Genomic DNA, 26,740 nt, shown 5'->3' with positions numbered 1-26,740 from the left:
AAAGGAAAAATAACCTTAAATCAAAGTAGAATAAAGAATCAGACAATACCACCAATGTCAAGTGTCTAACATGCCTCCCCTATCTCCCCCTCTTATCTGCATTCACCTTGGTATATCACCTTTGTTACATTAAAGGAAGCATAATACAATGATTCTATTAGTTACAGTCTCTAGTTTATGCTGATTGCATCCCTCCCCCAATGCCTCCCCATTTTTAACACCTTGCAAGGTTGACATTTGCTTGTTCTCCCTCATAAAAGAACATATTTGTACATTTTATTACAATTGTTGAACACTCTAGATTTCACCAAGTTACACAGTCCCAGTCGTTATCTTTCCTCCTTTCTTGTGGTGTCTCACATGCTCCCCATCTTTCTCTCTCAACCGTGTTCATAGTTACCTTTGTTCAGTGTACTTACATTGTTGTGCTACCATCTCCCAAAAGTGTGTTCCAAACCACACACTCCTGTTTTCTATCACCCTGTAGTGCTCCCGTTAGCATTTCCTGTAGGGCAGGTGTCTTGTTCACAAAGTCTCTCATTGTCTGTTTGTCAGAAAATATTTTGAGCTCTCCCTCATATTTGAAGGACAGCTTTGCTGGATACAGGATTCTTGGTTGGTGGTTTTTCTCTTTCAGTATCTTAAATATATCACACCACTTCCTTCTTGCCTCCATGGTTTCTGCTGAGAGATCCGCACATAGTCTTATTAAGCTTCCTTTGTATGTAATGGATTGCTTTTCTCTTGCTGCTTTCAGGATTCTCTCTTTGTCTTTGACATTTGATAATCTGATTATTAAGTGTCTTGGCGTAGGCCTATTCATATCTCTTCTGTTTGGAGTACGCTGCGCTTCTTGGATCTGTAATTTTATGTCTTTCATAAGAGATGGGAAATTTTCATTAATTATTTCCTCTGTTATTGCTTCTGCCCCCTTTCCCTTCTCTTCTCCTTCTGGGACACCAATGATACGTACGTTATTGTACTTTGTTTCATCCTTGAGTTCCCGGAGACGTTGCTCATATTTTTTCATTCTTTTCTCCATCTGCTCCTTTGCTTGTAGGCTTTCAAGTGTTTTGTTCTCCAGTTCCTGAGTGTTTTCTTCTGCCTCTTGAGATCTGCTGTTGTATGTTTCCATTGTGTCTTTTGTCTCTTGTGTTGTGCCTTTCATTTCCATAGATTCTACTAGTAGGTTTTTTGAACTTTTGATTTCTGCCGTATACATGTCCAGTGCTTCCTTTACAGCCTCTATCTCTTTTGCAATATCTTCTCTAAACTTCTTGAATTGTTTTAGCATTAGTTGTTTAAATTCCTGTATCTCAGTTGAAGTGTACGTTTGTTCCTTTGACTGGGCCATAACTGTTTTTCTTAGTGTAGGTTGTAATTTTCTGTTGTCTAGGCATGGTTTCCTTGGTTATCCAAATCAGGTTTTCCCAGACCAGAACAGGCTCAGGTCCCAGAGAGAAGAAGTATTCAGTATCTGGTTTCCCTGTGGGTGTGTCTTAGAAAATTGCTCCACCCTTTGATGCCTCGGGTCACTGTGCTTTTCTGCCCAGCAGGTGACACCTGTTAGCCTATAATTCTTGACTGGTGTGAGGAGGTATGGCCGTGTTCCCCCAGGCTCTGGGGTCTGGTTCTGAATGGAAAGGGCCCCACCCCTTTCCTCCTAGAGAAGACAGACCCCTCAGGTGGAGGTCATTAGCATTTCAATGGTCTCACTCTCTGCTTGTGGTGTCTCCACCCTTCCCAGAGTCACAGCCCTGGAAACTGAAAATGACTGGGGCTTTCTCCACTGAGCCAAAAAAGAAACAGATAGTCCCCTTCAGACCCAGTCCAAGGCAACCCTCCAGCTCTCCCAGGTCAGTCGTCACCCAAAGCCTCTGTCTGTTTTTTGGGGCTGTGTACCTGTAGTGAGCAGTTCACACTCGCTACTTAAAACCCCAGTTGGAGCTCAGCTGAGCTGTATTCGCTTGCTGGGAGAGAGCTTCTCTGTGGCACCACGCAGCTCTGCAGCTCGGGCTATGGGGGAGGGGGTCTCCCAACCTGGTTCCGCAGGTTTTACTTACAGATTTTATGCTGTGTTCTCGGGCATTCCTCCCAATTCAGGTTGGTGTATGATGAATGGATGGTCTCGTTTGTCCCCCCGCAGTTATTCTGGATTATTTACTAGTTGTTTCTGGTTTTTTGTAGTTGTTCCAGGAGGACTACTTAGCTTCCACTCCTCTCTATGCCACCATCTTGCCCGAGAGTTTTGTGGTACTTTTTGTGATAACGTAATTCAAAAATTTATATGGAAGACCAAAGGGTTAAGAACGTCCCAGACAATTTTGAAAAAGAAAAAAAGAAAGTGAACAAGGTGGAGAGGGTCTGACCTGCCAGATTTAAGACTAACAATTATAAAGTTATAGTAAGTAGGGTAAGTCAGCACAGAGATATACAAATATAATAATGGAATGGTACAGGGAACTTGGAAACAGAAACATATATCTTTGGAAAATGGATATATATGACTGAGTTAGCATTGCCTATCAGCAGGGAAAGATGGGCTATCAATACAGAATTTATATTTGTATTGGGGGGGGAAATTATTCCAATTCATTCAGACAATCTAATAGAAAAAGGGGCAAAATAAAGAAATAGATGATTCCCAGAAGAGGAAACCTAATGACTAGTGACCATAGAAGATGTTCAACGTCACTAGTGATCAAAGAAATGCAAATTAAAACATGATGATGTACCATTTACTATCCATCCATTTGACCACAGTTACAAAGTCTGATGATAACAGATGTTTGAAGAAGATGTAGCAGTAGGGGCCTTTACACTATGCTGTGGGAGTGTAAATTAGAGAAAAATTAGAGAAATTGAAAATGCAATTTGCTATCATTTGGAAAGCAAAAGTTGTACATGCCTTGTGACTCAATAGTTTCACTCCTAGGTTTATACACTGGGTAGATCAAATGTTGCACATGGAGGCAAGGAGATATGCTCAAGGGTTTTTATAGAAGCTTTCTTAGTAATATTAAGTGATGGAAGCTACCTATATGTGTACTAACAAGAGAATGGATAAATAAATTATATATACTCATAATATAGACCAAATGAAAATGAATAGACCTGTACACATCTGTGGCTATAAATCCCCAAAACATAATGTTGAAAAAATAGAAGAAGGAAACATTCAGTATGATACCATTAATATAAAGTTTAAAATATGGAAAACACATCTACATATTATTTATGGCTGAATACAGAAAAATTATGAAGAAAAGTATGGGGGTAATAAACTCTTAAATTCAGAAAAGTGGTTATCTCTGGAAAGGAGGTGAGTGAGGTCAGGAAGGAGTCTAGTTGGCTTCAACCCTGTTTGCAGGTTTTTTTCCTTAAGTTTTGGAGGGTGGGTTCATGAGGATTCACTATATTATTCATTATGTTTCAGTGCATATCTGAAATAATATAATACTGAAATGAAAGAAAAAGTTGATTAGACCATAAAATAATTTGCATTGAGAATAGAAATGTTCAATCATGAGCCAAAAATTACATCTGTTTTAAGTGAAGATTGGATTGACTAGCTAAGAAGTGGTTTCCATCACTAGAGCAATGACAGTGGAGAGGTCACTGTCTTCACTAGAGAATGAGGGAGTGAGCAGGAGGTAAAAAGCGGAGTCATTGACTGTGATTGCATTTTTTTTAAAGAAGTTTGACTGAGGAGGAGAGTGGGAGGGCCTTGTGGAGACTGAAAGCCTGACCCAGTTGGTTCTGCTCCTCACTTCTTTGCAGTGAGAGCTGCCTCACTATGCCCTCCCTGTATGTCCCTGACTTTTTCAGAGGTTATTAAGGGAAATAGACATACGGAAGCTGCTTTTCCCTTTCCTGTTAAGCCTGTTTAAGACATTGCTCATTGTATCAGTCATTTTCTCCTGCAAGATCACACATGAGAAACTCGTTTTAGAATTTGGGGCCATTAAATCCTTTAGGTCTCAAAGAAGCAGCCATGCCTCCTCTAATAATGAGAACTGTAACATTTACTTTATTTCCTATTTAGATTTGAGTGTAAGGAATATCAGTGCCAGGTTCAGTGCTCTGAATTACAGTGGAATTATTAACCCATGAGTTTTTCAATGTAATTGTGATTGCTTTTTCATTTATGTACCCTATTTTATTTTGTATATTTTGTTTAGTCCCATAAATCCTTTGTTCTTTAGTTTTTATTTTATTTTGTGATTGGTTGGTTGCCAATGTGCACAGAAGAATAGAAGGGATGGGGCAAAGAAAGGGAGTACGTGCTCCTTAACTTTTAAGGGCTCGAAAATTCCCAGGCAATGTGTAACACATCCTTTTCTAAACTGTCTTTTATCTCCTGTATACGTAAAATAAAGAATGAAATATGGTTGTTACTTGGACAGTTAGGAAAAAATACAATCATTGGATCCATTTATCTGGCTATTGTGAAAAAGTTTATTTTGACTTAAATTATTTACCTGTTTCTTGATTCTCCACACAGTATTTTTAAAGGCCTCAGTAATTACAGTTTACCTCAAAGAAGGGAAATTGAATTGTTGAAATTTCAAGAAAAATTTCTTCACAAGGAACAAGTTGTATCTAGTATATACCAATTCGTAACATTCTGAAGCACGAAATTTTGTTAACACTGAGTCTTGTACTTGATATTACACTCTCATCCCATCTGTTTATGCACATTTGAGAATTTGAAAATATTCTGCTAAGGCCATAAGGATATCTCCATTTCACTTCATAAAAATTTTAAATTTCTGTATATCAAAATGCTAACTAAATGGGAAACAATAGATTTGGAAAACATAATTTTAGCATGTATAACATAGTTGTTATTGTTATACCTGGTCCTCATACAAAATTATTTAAAAGTCAATGTGTTCAAACTTGCTGGTTCTACAAAACAAACAATAAATATGCATTTTTTTAACCTGAAAAGGCAAATCCAATGTCCACTCTCTTGAGCAGGACGTTTGTACTCTCTATACATTGGTGTTGCAGTTTAAGCTGATACAAAGCTTTTTATTAGTTCATTCAGCAGATAGGCTTCCAGACAAAAATGAGGAGAAAGACTGGGATCAAAAGAACAATTAGGGGGCTGTTGATTCACCCACTGTGGGAGGTGACAAAGGCTAGAACTAGGTTTGTAACAGTGGGGATGGAAAAAAGTAAACGGGTGTGTATGAGAGTTATTTCAGGGTAAATGTCAGAGACTGATGATGGATTGAATATGTGGTGAGAGGGAGAGCAGTCAAAGATGATGGTGCTTGTGTTTATGGCTTGAGCGTCTGGGGATGCCAGTCACTCAGAGAGAAGATAGAAGGAGGAACAGGTGAAGGTGGGGTGGGATAGAGTGACGATGAGCTCAGTTTGGAACATATTAAGTTTGAGAAGTTTATGGATCATCCAAGTAGAGATGAAAGTAATTTGGCTGTATGCATTGACAGTCAAAAAAATGCTTCCATTGCTTTTTACTTATAAAATAGTAACATTAAAGAATATGCACAGAGATGGTATTTGCAATATTTATAAAAAAATGGAAGCAACTTACATGTCCAACTCTGAAATAATTGCTGAATAAATCGTGTGCACTTAAAAAATTATGTTGCCATAAAACTATAATTACAAAGACTGTACAATATGGAAAATGCTTATGATGTATTAAGTGAAAAAGCAGGGTGCAAAATTATATGTTTGGAATGATTGCAATTAGGATAAAATATGCATATTTGAAAAAATTCTACAAGGTACAATGAAAAATGAAAATAGTTCTTTTGGCAATATAAATGAATTTTGGTTTTCTATACCAAGTTTTCTGTAATGTTTTTATGTTGCTTTTATAAATTAAGAAAAAAACAAAGCCTTTCAAAGCACCTAAAACACTTAATGCCTATTACGTCATCTTGGAATGACTTAATTTAAAAATATAACCAATTATAAATGCAAATCAACATCATGTTTAATAAGAGGGCTGTGAACAGTTTTAAGAAATATTCATTCTAAATTGCCTTCATGTGAAGCTTAAAAGTAATAACATGTTTTAAATGGAATATGTTTATTTGCAGTGATCATCTAAATACTTTACCAATGATTTCTCTTATCCACTTTAGTTCTGCATTTTTAATTTTTAAATTGATCTTTAATTTCAATCCATTATATTCTATTTGTGTTCCAAAGGTACCATAATTTTCTTAATGTTATTTCAAATAAGTCTGAAGTCGTAATATATTTGACATAAAGAGCATCAAATGAGTTTGTGTAATCATACTCTGGGACAGTTGTCATCTCAGGTTTGGGTGTGATTTCATGCATGCATTTAAATAGCTTTGAATTTTTGTACTGCACTTTCATTTCATTTTATTTTGTTACTAACAGCTTTATTGAAATATATCTCACATATCAAGCAATTCACCTATTAAAAAGTATAATGTTTTTTCATATGTTCACAGAGTTCTGAAACCATCATCACAATCATTTTTGGCATTTCTTCATCCAAGCCCTCCTTCTCATACTACATTAGCAGCCACCCTCCCCCCACCCCAGCCCTGGGCAACAACTGATTTACTTTGTCTCTATAATGTTGCTTATTCTGGACACTTCATAGGAATGGAATCATACATGTTCTTTTCTGACTGGCTTCTTTCACTTAGCATGTTTTCAAGGTTCATCCATGTTGTAGCTTCATTTGTTTTTATTGCTGAGAAATATACCATTGTATGATGTATCCCCTTTTCTTTATCTGTTAATCAGTTGATGAGCATTGGAGTCATTTACATTTTTTTTACTATTATAAATAATGCTGCTATGCACATTCATGTACGAGTTGTTTTAGGCATGTTTTTTCATTTCTTTTGGTTATATACCTAGGAATAAAATTGTTGGGACATATGGTAACCCTGTGTTTAACCTTTGAGCAACTGCCAAGCTGTTTTTGAGAGTAGCTGCACCATTTTATATTCTCATCAGCTGTGTTTAGGGTTCCAGTTTTTCCATATCCTCACCAACACTTGTTATTATCTGTCTTTTTGATTATATGTATCCTGGTGGGTATGAAAATTGTATCTCATTGTGGTTTAGATTTGCATTTAGCTAATAGCTAATGAGGTCGAGCATCTTTTCATGTGCTTATCGGCCATTCGTGTATCTCTGGGGAAATGTCTATTCAGATCCTTTGCCGATTTTTAAAGTAGTCATTTGTCTTTTTATTTTTAAGTTGTAAGAGTTCTTTATATGTTCTAGATACAAGTCCCTTATCAGATATATAACTTGGAATTTTTTTCTACCATTCTGTGGGTTGTCTTTCAGTTTCTTCATAATGTCTTTTGAAGCAAAAAAGTTTTTAATTTTGATGTGCAGTTTACCTATTTTTTAAATTATTGCTTAAATTTTTGGTGTCATATCTAAGAAACCATGGTCTAATTTTCTTCTCAGACTTTAATGTTTTAGTTCTTACATTTAGGTCTTTGAACAAGTGTGATTTTTGTATATGATGTGAGGTAGGGGTTCAGCTTCATTCTTTTGCAAGTGCTTATCCTATTATCCCAGCACCATTTATTGTAAAGACTCTTGTTTCCCCGTTGAATAGTCTTGGCATCTGTGTCAAAATTCAATTTACTGTAAATGTGAGGATTTATTTCTAAACCCTCAATTCTATTCCTTTGATTTCTATGTCCATTCTTATCGTAGTACCACACTGACTTGATTACTGGAGTTTTATAGAAAGTTTTGAAACTGGGAAGTGTGAATCTTTCAACTTTATTTTTCTTTTTAAGTATTGCTCTAGCTAATCTAGATCCCTGAATTTCCATATGAATTTTAGGATCAGTTTCTCAATTTCTGCAAAGAAAACAGCTGGGTTTTTGATAGGTTTATTTCATTTTATAAGTAGATATGACATTGGTATTAACGAAAAAATAGAGAATTTCTTGGTTTTCTCTTTTCTTTTGAAAGGCCCATGAAATTCCTATCTTCTCAGGCTGCTCCAAGATTATTTAAATGCTATTGTTACTATCTTCTATTTTATTATGAAACCCTTATTGGGCAACTAAGTAGAGTTCCTTTGTCCTACTTGCTAAGATGTCCACCAAAAAAATAAATTTTGATTCCTGGCTTTTGTTTTCCAAACAATTGTTTTCTCTTACGTAACTTCACAGATAAAAGATTGAGTGAAATTCTAATGAGGGACCAAGCAAGGGGTTTCATAGTAGAAAAGTTGGCAGACTCAATCGTTGAGTAGAATAGCAAAGTCTGCAAAATCCCTCAGGCCTCCAGAGATATTATTTCATGAACTTACTAAACTGAAATCAAAGTGAATATTGATTGCTTATAATCATTTATTATTTTAATGATAGTATTATTTCTGAGCAATTTTCCTAAGGTAACATTTTTTAAAATGTCAAATGAAAGAAATCTATCCAATGCCATAATCAGAACTTGATACATGATTATTTTGAATTAAAATATATAAGATGAAATAAATTTTTTTCATTTTAGCATATAATCAAGGGAGTCTACCAAGGCACTTGGTAAATATCAGTTGAATAAAGGAAAGAATGAAAGAAAGCTCCTACATGAATCACCACTTTTAAAACCCAGGCCCCTACCTTAAGGAAGATTCTAGATAATCCCTCAATTCAAAAGTATAAATCCTACTTTCAGGGTAGATTGTTTTTCAGTGTTTCCAGTTTTCTTAAAGGATAACCTGAGAGTTTCACATTTTACAGAGTTTATGTCATGGTTGGTGCCGATGTCCCATTTTCTTCTTGTTTACGAGAAGTTGAAAATCCACAGAATCAATTAAGATGCAGTCAAGAAATGGAGCCTGTAATAACATGTGATAAAAAGTTCCGTACTCAGTTTTACATTGACTGGTGTAAAATTTCATTGGTGAGTTTTTGTTTCATTTTGTTTTTGCAAATATAATTAGGAGTGATGTGGCTGGAGATAAAGTTTGACTAAATCCTGAACTGCTTTTAGGGGCAAATCCTGGCTTTACTTTGTTAACTGCAATTGACTTCCCTTGAATTTAAGGATTTGGCAAGCTTGTTGTTGACAGTGCATCCATTTAGGAAAGAGTATCTCCACTTTTGTACTCATTCTACCCTTGATTAGTTGCTGGGGCTGGATTAGCTTGGCAGGTGGTCCAGACGAACCCCCTGGACATCCAGGTGGCTCTTAGAGTAAATTATAAAGTCAGGGTGGCATGTGAAAAAAGTCTCTTAAATATGCTGCCACTACTCCACTTTGGAGAGAGAGACAAAAGTGTAATAATAAATCTGACAGTAAAGCAATATTGTGCAATGGTTCAATGTCTTGGAAACTCAAATTGCAGGGAAAGTTCAAGGCACAAGAAACAAATTCAAATGAGGAAGGCCAGAATCTTACCCACAGCCTTAAGAATAAATTCATAAATATGAAGTCTTTCTTTCTAAACCTCTTTTAAGTTGCATAGTAAAAGAGTTATGAAAATGTAATTATGATTTCATATATATGTAAGATATATATAATCTTTTACATATATCATTTTATAATATATTTGTATATATATAATATTTTGTTTGATCCTACTTTCTAAGGCAGGGAGGTTGTTTTACTTCTTTAGTGACCTTTAGATTTAACTTCTGTCAACTCTTGATGATTGGTGGTGAGTGAATTAGATCTAAGTTTAAAATTGACATTTGAATGACGTTATTGACACATAAACACAGTTGTCACTTCGTGTCTCAGGGAGCCAACTGCAGGCAACTTTCCTGGATCCAGTACTGGAGAACATGTTACTCAGGCTGCAGCACTTCGCATGCCTTATGGCCTTTGCCCTGGACTCCTGTTCATGTTGCTTGTGTCTTAGGAGAATAATGCTCTTTCTTTCCCTTCTTAAATCCACTAAAACAATTCAGTTGCTGTGGTTTATGTGTACTATAGATCACTGTTGAATTTGCAAAGCTCCATATTTCAGACATGGTGCTAGTCATACTAGGGTGTGAAAGACCGAACAGTTGTAATCGTAACCAAAAAGATTCCTCTCACTGGAGTTAGATGGCAGGTCCTCACAACACCATTTTACTTGTGGTTGGGGTATACAATGAGTTTAGGTTTAGGAATGTTATCTAATTTCTAAAAGTTTGTAAATGATTTATGCCTTGGAGATTTTAGTTTATGGGGAAAGGCTTTGATAACTGGAAAGTGTGTAAATTTTCTAATTTTATTTTATATTTATTTACTTATATGCCATATCTTATCACAGACCATCTCAGGAGGCTTAAATAAGAGTCATACACTAACAATAAATAAAATATAAAGGAAATGAAACACCAGGAGCTAAACTTTACAAAAAAGATAAGGATAAGATCAAGTTTGACAACAGGACTTCTAATGTCCAGGATAAAATGGGTGGAGATTCATATTATTTAGTTCTCCTTCTTTCAGAGGAGGCAAAGATCAATTCCTTGCAGAAAATATAGTTTTTACTAGTATTGTATTATTTTTAAAAATTCTTCGAGTGCATTTTTTTGGAAGAGGATACTGAATAGTGCCACAAATAATGTTCTTCACAACATTTTTTTAATAACAAATGTAGTAAAAAAATTTCACATGGCTACTTTTTTTTTTTTTTTTTTTTAGTGTTTTCAGTAAAAGCCTTAACAGAATGGAATGCAATTTAGTGAAAGCAGTGCAATTAATGTGGAGGTAAATTAATGTGGTGCAAGTATTTTGTATTTTTAATCCTGGGATAGAATTTAGTAAAACTGGATCATTGGATGGGTCACATGCTCCTTACACTATCTTACCTAAAAATTACTTAGCTGGGTGGCAGAAATATCAAGGTTATACTCACTTGGAAATTGTCCCTCATTTTTTTTTCCTTTTTTCTTTCATTAACCAAGACACCATTCCTGGTTATCAGCCTCCTCACTGTTTGCTAACATCTGCAACAGAGGCTTATCATTAGGAAACAAGAAATTTACATAGTGGTGTGAGGGACATTTGCTTTGAAGGAAGGAGACTGAGAAAGAACAACAACTGTACATGTACATGGTACATCTGTAATGTGGGAAGGACATAGAAAGTAGGCAAGGATGAAGCCTTTAATTTATATTCTTTCATTCATCACCTCTCCCTAACCCCAATAAATATTTGCAAATTCAAGGTGATCAAGCGATTGGGAAAGATTGATTTTTAGGGAATTTATCAAACTACGTTTTGATATTACTAGATCATAAAATTTTGTAATGTTTAAAGCTATTATTTTGATGTGTAATTGTCTTCTTTTGTGTCAGGTTGATAAAACAAAGCAAGTGTCCACCTATCAGGAAGTGATTCGTGGAGAGGGGATTTTACCCGATGGTGGAGAATACAAACCCCCTTCCGATTCTTTGAAAAGCAGAGACTATTACACGGATTTCCTAATTACACTGGCTGTGCCCTCGGCGGTAGCACTGGTCCTTTTTCTAATACTTGCTTATATCATGTGCTGCCGACGGGAAGGAGTGTGAGTACTTTAAAACACTAATAAAAATTGTAGAGCCTATTAGGATAACAGCATATAAGATTCCATTAAATCAAGGTTTCATTTAATTCATAAGCTACTTTATAAATGAATTAAAAATGTGTTTAAGTCAAACAACAGTACCTTTTTCCTTTAAGATAGTTTTGAGTCTAGTAAATCAAATTAGGGAATGTAATTATTCAAAAATTGTTAAGGGCAAGATGTAAATTTCTGCTGGCAAAACAGTCCCAGGAATAATATCTGAGGCTAGATATTTTGGTTATACAAGCCATCTTGTGTGAGCAGAGAATATGCAGAATCTATAGATACGGTAATTGCACTTGAAATAAATTTTTTTAGTCCGTTTGTTCTGAAGTGATGGTCAGAATTCTCCTTGAAACGGTTCTGCTTTCAAATAGGGTGACAATCTAAACATCTAAAATATTTTTAAAAAGCAACTTAGGAGTAAATTAATGAAAAGCAAGGTATAATTTGAGTAGTGAGTCTCCACTTCATGAATAGTTAGTGCTTTCAGGACATCTATGTCAATTAAAATAATCTCCCGAGATTATTATGGACGTCAGAGTAATCTAACCGAGGGGAAAAAAAAATAATAAAAAGCAGCAAGTAACAAATTCTTCCATTTTTACATGTAGCCTGATTTCATTATGTCATGCAGTTTATTTCAATCTTGAGCTTGATTCTTAGTCTCCATTTTTTTTTTTTTCTGTGTATTTCCCATCAGTATTCCATCACTATATGTGTACTCATCCAAGTAACGTCATCAACCTCGTGGCAAATGCTGCCTAGTTGCATTTGATAGTAACAATGTCAGCATTTCCACATCATGCAAGATCCCATGAGTAAATAGTCTTAATGTTCCAAATATCAATGCTATTATTTAATTCATAAATTTTGTTTTGTTTCTAGGGAAAAGAGAAACATGCAAACACCAGAGTAAGTGTCTTCTTTCCTGTTATTTTCTTTGTCACTTTTTTTTTAATTTCGCAGTTGTTTGTCATGCTACATACATGCGTGTCATACTTGTTTCTCATTTATCATGTTTCATAGTTTATTTCATAAATGTTAACGCTGCTTTCTAAATAGAATTATTTAGGAGGGGTAGAACCTAAAAATAAAAAGGGTTTGAAAACTAAGATTACATAGCTAAAAATTAAACCTAAAATATTTCAGATTCAGAATATTAACTTGCCATTTATATTATATGATTTCCCAATCTGCATTTCTATAAACCAGAGAAAAGATGAAAAGACCTTTCGTACAAGTTTTCCTGAATCTACAGTAATAACCTACCATAAAATGAAATTTCTGTGAGTATTTATAAATGTCCCACCAGCAACAACAATATAACTATGATAGCTTTGTCTTAATCATAGAAATTAAATAGAATGCTAGTTACTTAAGGCTGTAATATTAACATAAGGCTTCGTAGCTTAGTTTAATGAAAGATTTATTTCAAAATTAATTTATAATTTTCAAGTTTTCTGTGTTAAAACTAAGTGAAATACATGTCTTTCTGAAGTAGTTTGTAGAATGCCCAGAGTGCAGTAATGTCTTCTTATTTAAAAAAGAAAAATTGTGTAACATTTTTCAAATTGATGACCCATCAGGGCTAATACTTGATTTTAAATGTGTCCTTTTATTTCTTTTTTGACCTAGTATCCAGTTGGTCCATCATAGTGCTATTCAGAAATCTACCAAAGAGCTCCGTGACATGTCCAAGAATAGAGAGATAGCGTGGCCACTGTCGACACTTCCCGTGTTTCACCCCGTAACTGGGGAAATCATGCCTCCTCTACACACAGACAGTTACGATAGCACTAACATGCCATTGATGCAAACGCAGCAGTAAGTATCCCTTAGGATCATAATTATTATTGTGCATGTATATTTTTATTTAATGTCTCTAAACACCAGGGTGGTTATTTTCATTTTTTTGTTTGCTTGTTTATAAAAGGAAAAGAAAATACCAAAGGATATTGATACTATAGGGTTCTAATTCCACTTTGCTGACACAAATGAAATAGAATAATTTCAGGAAATCTTCTTTTGTCATTTTTTTTTGCTTGTTTGGATTTCATGAAATTTAAAAATTTGAACTTTTTTTTCATTAATCCAAATAAGATCACATTCACCTTAATATTTAAGAAATTGACACTTATAAGTTAAAATATTTGTTTTCTCAAAGATGAATTCTTGTGAAAGAAAAAGCATATCTAATTATTTTAGAGATATTATTAGAATTAACTGCTTTTGTTAATGTTTCATTTATTTTATTATCCCAGAATTACTGAATATAAATTTTTTGCTTTAGGATGGATTTTTTTGGTTGCCTTTTGTAATCTGCTTGTATATCAAGACAAACAGTTCCAGTTTTGGCTATGGTCACATATTTTATTAGTCAGCCTCTTTGCAGTGCTAGAAAGACCTTGGTCAGGCAGCCTGTAAGGGCCTTGGTAAGGGACAGGGATGGGGGGCAGGCAGAGGAAATTATACATTTGTACCTGAGGAACCCATGCTGTATACCCAGATGCTAGGTATTGGTATAAGGGAATGGAAGGTAAAACTGTTTATTTTTAAGACCATGGATCTTTTTGTTTTCTTTTTTAGCCATATGTTAAAGTGGATTGAATTCAATTTCCCCAAGGACTAAAAGCCACAGTTTGCTTTTTCACCTTACTTTCATAGGTAGAATGGATGTCATGCAGAAAAAAAAAGTCACTCTCACATGTACACACATATACATACACACATGTAAGGCTTAGGCTATGACATCAGACTAAACTCTTGTTGATTAAAACTTTTATCTGAGATCCCTGGTAGGTGCAAACTATTTCCCATTATTAATTCTTATTTTGCAAACGTGGTAATTTGAAGATTAAATGATAATTAATTTGAGTAGTGTAGACAGTCAGATTAGCCAATTTAGTACAAAATGCTTTGGAAATCTAAAAGTATTATGAGTATATATGTGTAGGAGTAATTAATACAAGTTCTCTTAAAAGTGGGGAAAATTATATACAATTAAAATTTTGAATTTGTAAACATCAATGTTACATTGGGGGTATAAAATTTGAAGTCTCCCAGCATTTAATTTTACTGCATGGAAAGGATGGATTCTATTTTCTCTACTGGTCAGTGGCCTGTCCATGATAGGTAATTATAAAACCTACTTTAAGAGGATGAGATACTGATAGGAAAAAAGTTAGTAAAATTTCTTAATAATTCACTGTTAGCAGCCTGTCCTGCTTTTGTTTAAAATTGTGAACAGCCTTATCATTCATTCTCAAACTGAAAAGAATTTGTATTTATTTTTTAAGGTTAGCATTTCTTATATTGCTTTCTGTAGAATCCTAGTGTGCTCTAAACTGCTGACTATATATGTACATATTCTTCAAAAAAGAAATGGTCAATTGCACTTGAGAAATAGGTTTTGCTTGTTTTTTAAGCTACAGTAGTTCTCAGAGCTTTTAATGTGTAGACCTACTTCGTGAATCCACATAGAAGGCCAGGCTGGGTAACTCTTCCAGGAACGCAGTTTGGAAAATGTCTCTATTGATAAAGTAACAGTGCTATAAAATTTTGGAATAGAAAAATATTTATTATAAGGAGTAGAGGAATTTGAATGTGTTTGTAAGTCAGTAATACTCAACTGCTGGTGAAGTTTGAGGGAGGGAAAAAAGGCTGCTGTCATTTTTTTAGATATACTTTCTAACCATATATATTGAGAATAGGAACAGCTCCTTAAAATTATTTCAATTCTCTGTGGTTAGGATTTTGCATTGTGGTTACTAATACACAGGCAAAGTAAAATTTCCTATTAAGTTTACAACCAAATGTATCTTCCTGGTCTTTTTGTAACCCCAAGAGCGTCAATGGGTTGACCAGATCTCTCTATCTGCAAATACAATGTTATTTGATTGACCTTGCAACAATTTGATGTATGTATTTTCAAGTCCAGAAATCTTTGTATTATTCAGATTTCTGCTAATGTCAAAACTCCATTAACAAGCACTCCTGTATAAATAAGGTACATAGATAATTGATGATACTCACAGTGATTATTCTAAGACACAGCAAGATCATCAAGTGTGTCTGACTCATCAGAGGAAAATTAAATTACATTCAGTGTAGTTTCAGTGTTGAGTGTATATTATCTTTCTTTTATTCTTGGAAAATGGATAGTATGTACATGGTCTCTATGGTAACTCCCTATAAGCCAGAATAAGTGATTAACCTCATTTTCCAACCATGCCAGATAATAGGGGCTTTATTGTATCGGTTCGTCACAGCTGTCCTTTACGCAAATTCAGCCTTTATTCCTTACTTTAGAAACACATAGCCTGGTTTTTAAGGTTTTATTTCAGCATCAAGTAGACACAAATATTTTAGTCCTTTGAATCGAACCGAATTCTCAACATTAAAATAAGATGTTATATTTGATGAGGCAATAGCACTTGATAGCCAGGTAGATGCTTCAATAATGTTTCCTTGCGTTTATTAATTAACCCTTCCTAAAAGGCCATGCATTTCATCTTCTCATATTTATACTAAGTATACTGAATTTATCATTCATAAACAATTTGGCTAGCAACCAGGATTTTATTCTTCAGACTTGACACCTAAGGTACTCAGGCATAAGGAAGAGCTAAAGTTTAATTTGGGATTCTAAACAAGATTCAAGAAAGTTCAAAGCTTCCCTTCAAAACTGCTTGGAAACTGGTTTGTTTTTTCAAACAAGTCAATCCATCTCAGAGATATAGAGAACTCATGACAGTTGTGAAATGAGGAACTGTTACAGTTATTTATCAATTATATAGAAATATTTTCTTTTTGGTAGAATGCTTCACAGGACTCCAGACTGGCACCATGAATTAGACCGTAAAAATATTTAATCATTTGCAGATGATAAAAATCGAGACATTGATAAAAGACAAAGCTAAATTAGGTCAGAACTGAGATTAGATTATTTACCTATCCTGATTTCTAGTCAGGGATAGATAATTTGGTCATTGACCTCAGAAGTATCTCAGATCCTGGATACAAGCAAGGCAATTAAAGAAATGGTGGAAAGGAAAACTGGAGCAGAACTGGGAGATGTAGCACTTGCTCAGAAAGGAGGGTTTTCATTTAGTACAGTGTTCCTTTTACTTTTCAGATTACAGAGACTATATACGTTGTAAGGCTGTTGAAGTGATCGCGTTATAAAAAGTTAACATAGATTGTGAATGATCTTTGCTAATTTATTTTCTTAATAAATGCTTTACTTTGAAATGATGTTAGAGGTACAGAAAAGTTGCAATAATAAAACAGAGAATTCTCAGATACCTCTCAACAGTTTCTCCCATTGTTAACGTCTTACATTACCATGGTACATTTGTCCACAACTCAAACTGTTAACTAAACTCCAGACTTTTTCCAGATATCACTAATTTTTCCACTGATGTCTTTTCTCTGTTCCAGCATCCATCCAGTCGAGGACATGACATTGCATTTGAATCATCTTGTCTCCTTAGTCTCCTCTGGTTAGGACAGTTTCTTAGATTTCCCTTCTTTCCCATGTCCTTGATAGTCTTGAGGAATATTGGACAGGTGTTTATTATAGAGTATCCCACAGCCCCTAGTTCAATCAGACTTTCTGCATCTGTGCTTAATCCATTATCTTTGTAACTCAGTGAATAAATTTTTAACAGCCATTAATAGTAGGAAAGTTTTTCTCCTCCCTAGGCAGTCCCCTCATTTATTACAATTCATTTCTGGAAACCATAATGTAGAGTAATCTTTAAAGTAAATTGTCTCTGCCTCAGCAGTCATTGTTGTGACTGGGGGTTATGTTAGAGACCAAAGAATCAAGAATATAGTACACATTTGACTGATACGAAGAATTATGTTTCAAGTCATAGAGTGGTAGGACCTAAAAGGTATGTTGAGAGGGATAAAAGAAGGTTGAGGGAGAATTTTTCTAGCCACATTGTTCCCAAACCAAGTTATACATCAGAATCACCTGTAGAGCTTTTACAAAACAAATCCTAGTGGCCCTACTTCTGGGGTTCGGAGTCTGTTGGGAGTGTGTGTTACAGAGCAGGAAACAAGGTTGAGAATCCCTGACTTAAAGCCCTAAACAACATCAGTTTTAGGATAGGGGAAGGGAGAACCTCTGGTATTTCTGTCAGGGCTGTGGTTTGTTAGTCACACTCCTTTTATGTAGAGCTGAGAAAGGAGAAGAGCTTGCCCTGAGTAGTCTGCGTGGGGATGTGAGAAAGGGGTGATGCGCATTCATTGTCCTTGCCTAGACAGTTGGGGCTGTTTGTGGGTTTGTGCTCATCAGCCTTTGGATTTTTCCTACTTAAGCTGCCTGAGGAAAATGGTGCTGAGAAGTGAGAGATGAATGCTGATTAGAAAACAGTGCCTGCCTGAATAGGAAGAGAGAAATGCTAAACTTTGAAAAACTAAAAGCCACCGAGAAATTGTAGTAATTTTGCACTTTTATGCTTGGGGAAAGGGGCATTGACTGGAGGGAGTATCTCAAATATTTGATATTATAAAAAATAATTTATTCTTAAATTTGTAATGTATTATGTGTTGGGGGGGTAGATATTGCCTCCTCATTATGCTTTTCTTATGCCAACATTAAAAGAATAGATTTTTTCCTGACTGTGAGGCATCTTCAGAGGCCACCCTTATGTAATGAATAATAGGGGGAAGTGTCCCACATATTTTCTAGGAATATTTTAATTGGCTATGCAAAAATTTTCCTGCTTCATCATAACATCTAATCCAAAATAATTGGGGCTTCCTCAAAACAGGAGGCAGGTTGTGCCTAATCTTTTGTAAATTAAGAAATATGAAAGTAGAATTAGTTGTCTTCTAATTAAAGGTATTTAGTAACTAATTATTTTAGCTTTTATTTAAAGTATTTTTCCATTTGTCTTCACTTTGGCAATCACAGGAACTAACTTTAGGGTAAAATTCCATAAAAAAAAAGTTAGGTTTTAATAAAAGTTAATATCAGTTGAAGAGAATGTTTCAGGGGACCAAGATAATGGTTTCCTGTTGACAAGAAATGTCAAGCAGCCAAGGATATTTCAGAGCCACTGACATTTTCATTTTTTAATTCTGCAATTACACACTAAAAGTGATAGATGCAGTATCTTTTTGATGGATTTTGGATCTACAGGTTTACAATACTTCAGTTTTAAAGCTGTGGTAGGCTTGGTTTTGCATTTAAACAAATGATGGGTGGTGGTGATAAAAAATAAATGTCTCATTTGTCTTTTATATTCCATGCCTACTCACATTGCTTTCAGTTAAAATTAAGGTTTTTGAAATTAAAAATTGTGGTGATGTTTCTGATTTCTTTGTGATCATTCATTCTTCTTTTTTTGCTTTCATTTTTTCCTTTCTTTCTAAATCCAAATAATGACATGATTCTCTGGTAAAAATAGTTTTGAGGTCAAATCAGGATTTTTGTAGGAAAAAAAATTTGTAGAAAATTCAGGGTTTGGGCTGTATCAATTTTGCTGAAATAACTGGGAAATTTCAAAAGTATATTACTATTACTTGTTGTTAAATTACTCCATACTAATTCAAAAGAAAATTTGTATCCCACATAATTAAACTAAAGTCATTTACTTTCAATTCTGGCACAGATTCTGTGACTTTAGGCAAATCCTTAACTTGCTTTTGAGCTTCAAACAAGTAGGAATATAATCAATTCATAATCATCAACCTTGCTCATAGAATTACTCTGCAGGATATCTAAGAATGTCCAACTATCTTAAAATGGATGTACAAATAATAAATAATTGTGTGCCCCCCCAAGTCACTTACTAATTAATTTTCAAATTACTGCCTTTGTTTTCTTAAAGAATGAAGTTTGTGCAATGGCGAATCTACACAATTTTCTATTTAAATGCATTAATTAATGGCATTAAAATCAAGTAATTAATACTAATTATTAGAGAATTAGAGTTTTCTTAAATCTTATCTCTATATAATGCAGCTTAAACATAGTAACCTTTCAGTTTACCCATTAGTAACATAATTATTGTAAACAGTTTTATGACTTTATAAAGGTTCTTTTTTTGGAGGATTGTAAGGGCCTCTATTTGAAGTCAACCCCCACTCTCCTTTATAATTGCCTTTTGCAGCCTGCTTTTACCAAAGATGGGAATTCTCCCACTTTCTTACTACATTCTCTGGTTCTTAACTCTAGCAGTTAGTTGCAGGTGTTTTTCCAGCATGCCTTAAGCAGTGCTCTTATGAGATGCCTCCCTGCAACTCTTAAATAGAATATACAACTTCAAATGTGCCTATCACAGATGTTTTTACCCTCTGAACACCTACAAGCTCACATATAGTCACAAGTTTGGACAGCCACAAAAACAGTACACACCTTGGAGACTGGGGGAAAGTTGGATCTCAGCATATTTATTGTTGAGCACCTTTTTGCACACATAAGCACTTCTGATATAAGTCATCTAAGTTTCAGAAGAACATGAGCACTGTTCAGATTTAACCAGTTGGGACACATGCTGAAAATACTTATCAATTCCTAAACCAATTCAGTTTATGCATTTGCTTTCTCACAGTCTTCTCCACTTGTTAAGTTAGTATGTGGCATTTTCCCAACCAACTTTTTCCCCTCAGTCCTAGGCAAGCCCATTGGTATTTAGAAAGTTTAGCAGTGAAAGCAGAAGAGGAAAAAGTAGAAGCTAGAGAAGAAATGACAGGGCAGTGGATTGACTTTGAACAGTGATTTTCAAACTATGTTCCATAGAAGGGTAGGTAGGGACGACTAACTAGAGAGGGGTACCAACTACCTCATCCTCATATTGATTTTGAATTTTGGGTATCCTTGATCTAGGACTTTTTTTATCTATATACTCCACAGTTGATTTTGAAAACAACCTTTTCTGATATATTTCCAAATGAATTTGAAATTACAGTTATCTCAAAGTACATAGAAATTACCCATATTCTCCTATAAATGAAACAATGATAAAAGAACACTTAACATATTATTTAAGGACTTCAGCATAACAGAATTCTCTTCTTCCAGCTTTTCAAACTATTTTTTCCCATCTAACCCAATATGTAATATTTGACATTTGGGTTTTATGTGCATACAAAACAGACACATTTGTCAAAGTGAGCATAAGATTAAACAGCATCCAGTTTCCTTTCTGGATATAAATTTTCAGAGGCAAGGTGGTCCAAATGGGAGCAAAAAAACTGACTTCCTCATGAAATAAACTAGATAAACAAAAATTAAGAATAATGCTAAAGATTTATTCCATACCATAAATCATTTTCCTATCCTTCCAGCATACAAGTGTGCACTCTGGGTGTGTGTGAATCAAAACACTTCCAATCAAGATTATGAACCTCTATGACTAGGGATTTCTAATTCAATAAAATGCCCTGGGGTAAAAAAGAGAGGTAGTATAGGTGAATAGAGGACATTTGTCCATCAAGTTATAGATATCTACTTAATAAAGTGGTAGATTATTTCAAAGTCCCAGTGGGCTCAGATATTGACTTGAGCCTGGAAGTGATATTCTAATTACTTATTAATCACATTAGAATGCTAGCCATCACTGGATTAGTTACCTTAAGGTTAAACACTGGAAAGAAATGATTGTTACAAAACACACACAGAACATAATATTTTGTGGTTCTACTATTTTGTTTGTTCCATTATTTTTGCAATTGGGGCAGGATAAGCGGTCCAATTTGTTTAAGAACATTTAATGTACCCCATAAACTGTCTGAATCGAAGATTTTTATTAATTCTTCTGCCAAACACAACATTGATTTCCATCTACAATTATGTTTCAAGATTAAAAAAACAAGTCAATTGAAAAAAAAAGTTGTGGCCATGAGCTATGAAGCATTACACTTTTAACACGCTGACTGAAAAACTTAGAACATCACTGTTAAGATGTTAATCATTGTTGGCCTTCAGCAATGAATGGATGCAGCTTTACTGTGACTTCTCCAAAAATGCTTTGCAGCAGCTAACGCACTGCTGTTAAACAGTCTCAAAGTCGAAGTCATTCCCATAACAGAGATCCTCAATAATAAGTTGTTCCTGTGGATCATAGCTCCCAAGTAGTTCAATTTTCGCTTGGCAGATTTTAACTTCACTATCTTTTCTATTCATATCTCTCAGATTACTTTCATACATACATAGTCTATAATCAAATGTGGCAAAGTCTTCTTTGGTAACCTGCTGGGCCACGTGATTCATAGAAATATCATGCTGCTTCACGCAATTTTGCCCTTGATAATCAGGAGGGTTTCCTATCTCATAAGTGGATGTTGTGGCACAGTATATCCTCCAATTATCTGAAATATTTTGATCAGTTACAAGTTTTTGGAAAACTGCTTCCACAAGGGTGATCGACAAATGTTACCCAAACATGCAGACAGCACCAGCTTGGGCGTCTGCACTGCCATCTTCTCAGAAGCAAAATGTGGCAGAGAGTGAGTGCTTTTGTGTCTGGTGTGTGTGCCTATGTATGTGTGCCTGGGGGGTGAGGGGCTGTATCAGTTTCTAATGTAGGGTAGACCCAAGTGAGTTGTATTTGAGTAGTTGCAATAAAACTTATTCCCCTCTCCAAATGCCTATGTAATTGCATTTTGACTTGTATAGTAAAAGTCTGCTTTTCCATCTTTAAATCTAGAACTTATTTCCCTTTTTTGGTTTGTAAATTAATCTTTTTACTTTCATGAGCAAAACCAATATAAATATAGTGCATGAAATACAGAAAGAACAAACAAATAAACCAAAAGAAATGCTCTCTTAGATCACACAAGGATAATAAATAAGGCTGATAGGTAATAGCAAAAGGAATGTAATTATTGGGATGAATTATTATCTTCCTAAAAATTGAATTAGAATTGATTCTGTTAGCTCCTTAAGAATATATTTTAAATGGAACTGAAAGTGTTTTAAAAATCACTTGAAGTTATTAACATTCCTATAAATTAATTTAAGAGTTTAGACAGTATTGAACTGGCTTGTCCCTTTTTCCGTTTTAGATTGTTGTATTTGAAACACAATATTTGCCTGTTTGAAATGATTCTGATCAATGGTTTTCAAACTCTGTTTCATGGAGGTTTCTTAGAAGTGCATTAGGGCCCGGCATGTGGGGCCAGAGAAAAAAAGCAGGCGGGATTCCTGTTTCCCTTGTTTCAACCATGGCCACCTCACATTTATCGCTTTTGTATGTCACAGTTATGCTTAGGCTTTCCATTAAAAAGAGCTCTACTACTGATGAGAAACAAAAAACTTTGAAAATCCCAAGCTTGGATCAAGCCCTACTCTATATCAAGGGGATGACTCCTAGAATTTCTTACACATTAGAGCCTAAAGTATATATTTTCATAAACTAATTTTAATATCAAAATTTGAAACTAAATGGATGTGTGTGTGCATGTTAATAAACACGTGTATTATTTAAGTTTTTTAAGTATCTTCACTTGCATGTATACATTTAAAAACATTTTTGCATGCTTACTGCCAAGGATACAAAACAAAATAGGATGGTTCTTATTGCTAAGATACTTTGGGGCAATTAAATATTATGTAGGGAGAAATACAATGACAGTTGGCATTTATATGAAAGCATGTGAAATGGTAACCTAGTTGGGGATGCTCAGGGGAGTGAGGAAGTAAAGAAGTGGTACTTGAGATGCTTTTTTTTTTATTAAAAGTAATAAGATAACATTTAAAATAATATTCCTTGTGGAACTGTTTAAATTCCAAGGGCAATATGTGTACACTGTACCAAATTTTGAGTTAGGTTTAAAGGACAAATAGTAGCTGGCTGGGTGCAAGAGATGATAGTGGTTGTGGTGGTTGGTTGGGTTGGTTGTTCCTTTTCCAGCAGACGTGGAAGGCTTCGTGTGGGATCAGGATCTATTGATGGCCTTCTAGTCCAGGCTAAAAAATACTGATACTTATTTTGCAGGTAAGAATAAGGAAGGAAATACTGAAAATCATATAAGTATTTGAATAACATAATCATATTTGTTTTAGAAAGATCATTCTTACAGCAGCATTTAGAGTGGATTATAAGGGAGCAAGAATGGGAACAAGGAAAAAAGCCAGGCCAGTTGTAGTGATCCAAGTTAGAAAAACGAGAGCTTCAAGCAAGTTATTAGTGATGGAGATGGGGACAAAGCAAGACAGATTCAAAGGAGAATAAGGAGAGTGGTTGGGAGTGGGATGTGGGATCTGAAGGAGAGGGAAGGCTCAAAGGTGACTTCTGCATTTTGACTAGTGCAGCTGGGTATGTACAGTGTCATTTCCCAGGATGCAAATAGAGGGGCACAAGTTTGAAATGGTGAAGGAAGGCAGTTATATAAGTTGTTCTGAGTGTGCATGTGGATACATGTAGCTTCTAGACCTGGATCTGAACGTAGACAGATTAAGAACACAAGCCCTGGAGTCCCTGTGTTCAAATCTTTATCTGTTTCTTCTTTGCTAGGTAGCCTCTGACCTCTAAGCCTGCTTCCTCATGTCTAAAATGAGAAAAGTAATAATATGTATCTCGTAGGGTCATTGTGAGATATTTTAGAGCATGATATATAAGAGCTCCATGAATTGTTATTACTTATTCTCCCAGACCTTAGTTTCCTCATCCATAAACTCTAGAGTGCGGGGGAGGAGTTGTGCTGGATTACGTGATTTCTGGGGTCCTTTCCAGCTATAAAAGTTTTCATTCTAATATGTCTCCTCTCTTTACATATATGTCAACAAACACAATTTTACCCCCAAATGTTAATCATTTCTAGGAACTTGCCACATCAGACTCAGATCCCACAGCAACAGACTGCAGGTAAGTACTAAAAATTTTAAGTTTGATGTTTATGGATGTAGCTAATAGATTAAAAGATAATTATAGTACTGTATAATTTATTAAGATTTGCTTTACCCAGTAAAGCAAAAACAGTTGTGTCATTCCTTAATCAAAGTTAGAACCTCAGAATAATAGCTTAGGTTATTGTCTAGATTGGCACCAGAGTGATAAACACAGGGTAAATGATCTTAGAGCAGAAACATCCATGGAGGTCCTGTCTAATTAAGGAAGACTGAATAAAATCTCCTTCCTTCAGCGAAGCTCCCCATTCTTCACCTTGGTTTGAAAGATTCTTAGCTTGGATGCATCCAGGATTTGTCTCAGTAAGTGAGCAGCTTGAAACTGGCTCTTACAAAGGGAAACCATTGTGACTAATCACTGGGGCTTCAGGGGGATAAATGAGAAATGACTGGCCTGGTTTTAAAGCTGCTTTAGAAAGCTATTATAACATGACCAGGGACGACAAGATGGCGGACAATTCTCTCCGGACTATTCTGTTTCCCTAAGACTTGCTTTCTTTAAGTTTATTTCTTTCAAGTGTCCCTAAAAATTTTCCACAGCCAATTATTTCATTCATCTTGGTACCGAGTAGATAACTTATTCATGATTGTCTTCCAATTAGTGGTTGATTCCTGGTTCTAATTGCCAGGCAACCAATAATGCCTTTGTAGCTCTTTTCGAAAAGCAAGAGAAGTTTGAAAATGTAAGGTGGATGTGGAATTCTGCGTATGAATGGTGTCATTGTAGTAGGAATGCCATTAAGTAAGACTCTTAAAAACTTCAGGGACATATCGAAATTTATTGAAAGTTTTCATTCAGAAATTATCTTCTCTGTTAATGCTTTCGGGAATTTAAGGAGCTTTTCGTTTGACAACGTTTCAAAGATTTGAGGCAAGTATAATGAAGTTGTTCATCAGATTTTAATTACAAGATAACATCTATCAGAATTTTCCCCACAATTTTGATTACATGTTTTAATCAAACACTAATGTGTTTCAATAAGACTGTTCAATATATTGATGCAGTTCAATATATAGTGATGCAGTAGATTGATGAAGGAACAAACTTCCTTATAAACATGTGTTGCCTGCAGAGTGAAAAAATAAATGAATATCTAGTACTACTAATTAATGGCTTCTTTTTGGAAGTGGAAAAAAATTAACAGAATATTTCTACAAAGGCAATACTAGAACTTCTACTACTAGATTCTGTCCCTTTTAAGATTTCTTGCTTCTGATTCTTAATTATTTCAAGCGTAGAGGGAGTAGAAGAGGGTGGCTTTCTGGAAAAATAATAAGTATTTCTTTTAAGGTTTTGAAAATCCAAATTTTATATCATTAGAGAAAATAAGGAAACGAGTAGATGATATTAGATGGATTGATTTCATAGACATAGATTCTAGCAAGTAGACTTGCTAATGTGCTACACTTTTAGTAATAGGGAGCACTTCTAAATACAAGGACAATTTGTGCCTGAACAAATGTGATAAGAGCCAAAAAAAAATCTCCCTAGGGGGACTTTAGGTTGTTCAACCTATTTTTCTGAATTATTTTTCAACAGGGTTTGGAGAGCAGGCATTTTGCTTGAGTAAAGAAAGCTTTGATTTCCTTTTTAGTTAACCCTGTAGCCTTTTACCTGCTTGTTTTCTTGTATTTTTCTGCAATTTAAAGCATATTATTAACTAACGTGCATTATCTCCCCTCGTTTTGTTTTGTTTTTGTTTTTTTGAGTGAGTCCTCAAAGTAGTTAAGGGCTAAGGGGAGAAAGACCAGCCTACCAATTTTTATAATAATTATGATAAGGTGGTTGTGTTTCTACCTCTGGTAAATTTTAATAAATTTATGCCTCTTGGAGAGAGGAGCTTAATGTGCAGATTGCATTCCTTCTTCCCATTGGACTCAATTGAAGAAATAATGTTCAACACTCCGCACCCACCCCCAATTTCCAAGTTATTCTGTTCTGTCTCTAAATGCATAGCTGGATTCATTATATATTTCCCATACTCATTGGGTATGGAAAATACCCCTGATGTATTTTCCTGGGTACAATTGCTTTTCTGTTCCTCCACTCTGGTTACCCTCTTACCCCAAAGAGGTGGCAACATCTCTGCTTGATTATTATGAAACAGTAATTTGCTTTTGCCAAGTACCTCAAAGCTCTATGCTAGTATCACAGTTTTTCGTGGTTTTTGTTGTTTTTGTTGTAGTTTTTTAATGAAGTTAGTTTAGGTACAAGGTCTGTCTTTTGGATATCAAATAACTTTATTTATAGCTACCTATATGGAATTCATCGGGGAGAGTAGATTTTGAAGTTTCTGTTTTATTTAGTTATTTTCTTGTAAATTCTCACC

General features: G+C 34.9%; 1 protein-coding gene across 3 annotated transcripts in view; it reads left to right on the top strand.

The window, feature by feature from the left end:
* SGCE (sarcoglycan epsilon) overlaps positions 1-26,740 on the top strand; it is a 73,048-nt gene that overhangs the window by 45,574 nt on the left and 734 nt on the right. The window contains exons 6-11 of one of the 3 annotated variants that reach the window (XM_037836693.1): positions 8,739-8,901; positions 11,292-11,503; positions 12,431-12,457; positions 13,181-13,369; positions 24,326-24,369; positions 25,247-25,281. In XM_037836693.1, coding sequence (XP_037692621.1) covers positions 8,739-8,901; positions 11,292-11,503; positions 12,431-12,457; positions 13,181-13,369; positions 24,326-24,369; positions 25,247-25,281 — 670 coding nt within the window. The remainder of the gene's footprint in view (positions 1-8,738; positions 8,902-11,291; positions 11,504-12,430; positions 12,458-13,180; positions 13,370-24,325; positions 24,370-25,246; positions 25,282-26,740) is intronic. The other 2 variants (XM_037836694.1, XM_037836695.1) reach the window with 2 other exon arrangements.

This window comes from Choloepus didactylus, chromosome 5 (assembly GCF_015220235.1).
Source record: "Choloepus didactylus isolate mChoDid1 chromosome 5, mChoDid1.pri, whole genome shotgun sequence".
Taxonomy (NCBI): Eukaryota; Metazoa; Chordata; class Mammalia; order Pilosa; family Megalonychidae; genus Choloepus; species Choloepus didactylus.
The sequence above is the reverse complement of the archived record's forward strand: the minus strand, read 5'-3'. Positions and strand labels throughout refer to the sequence as shown.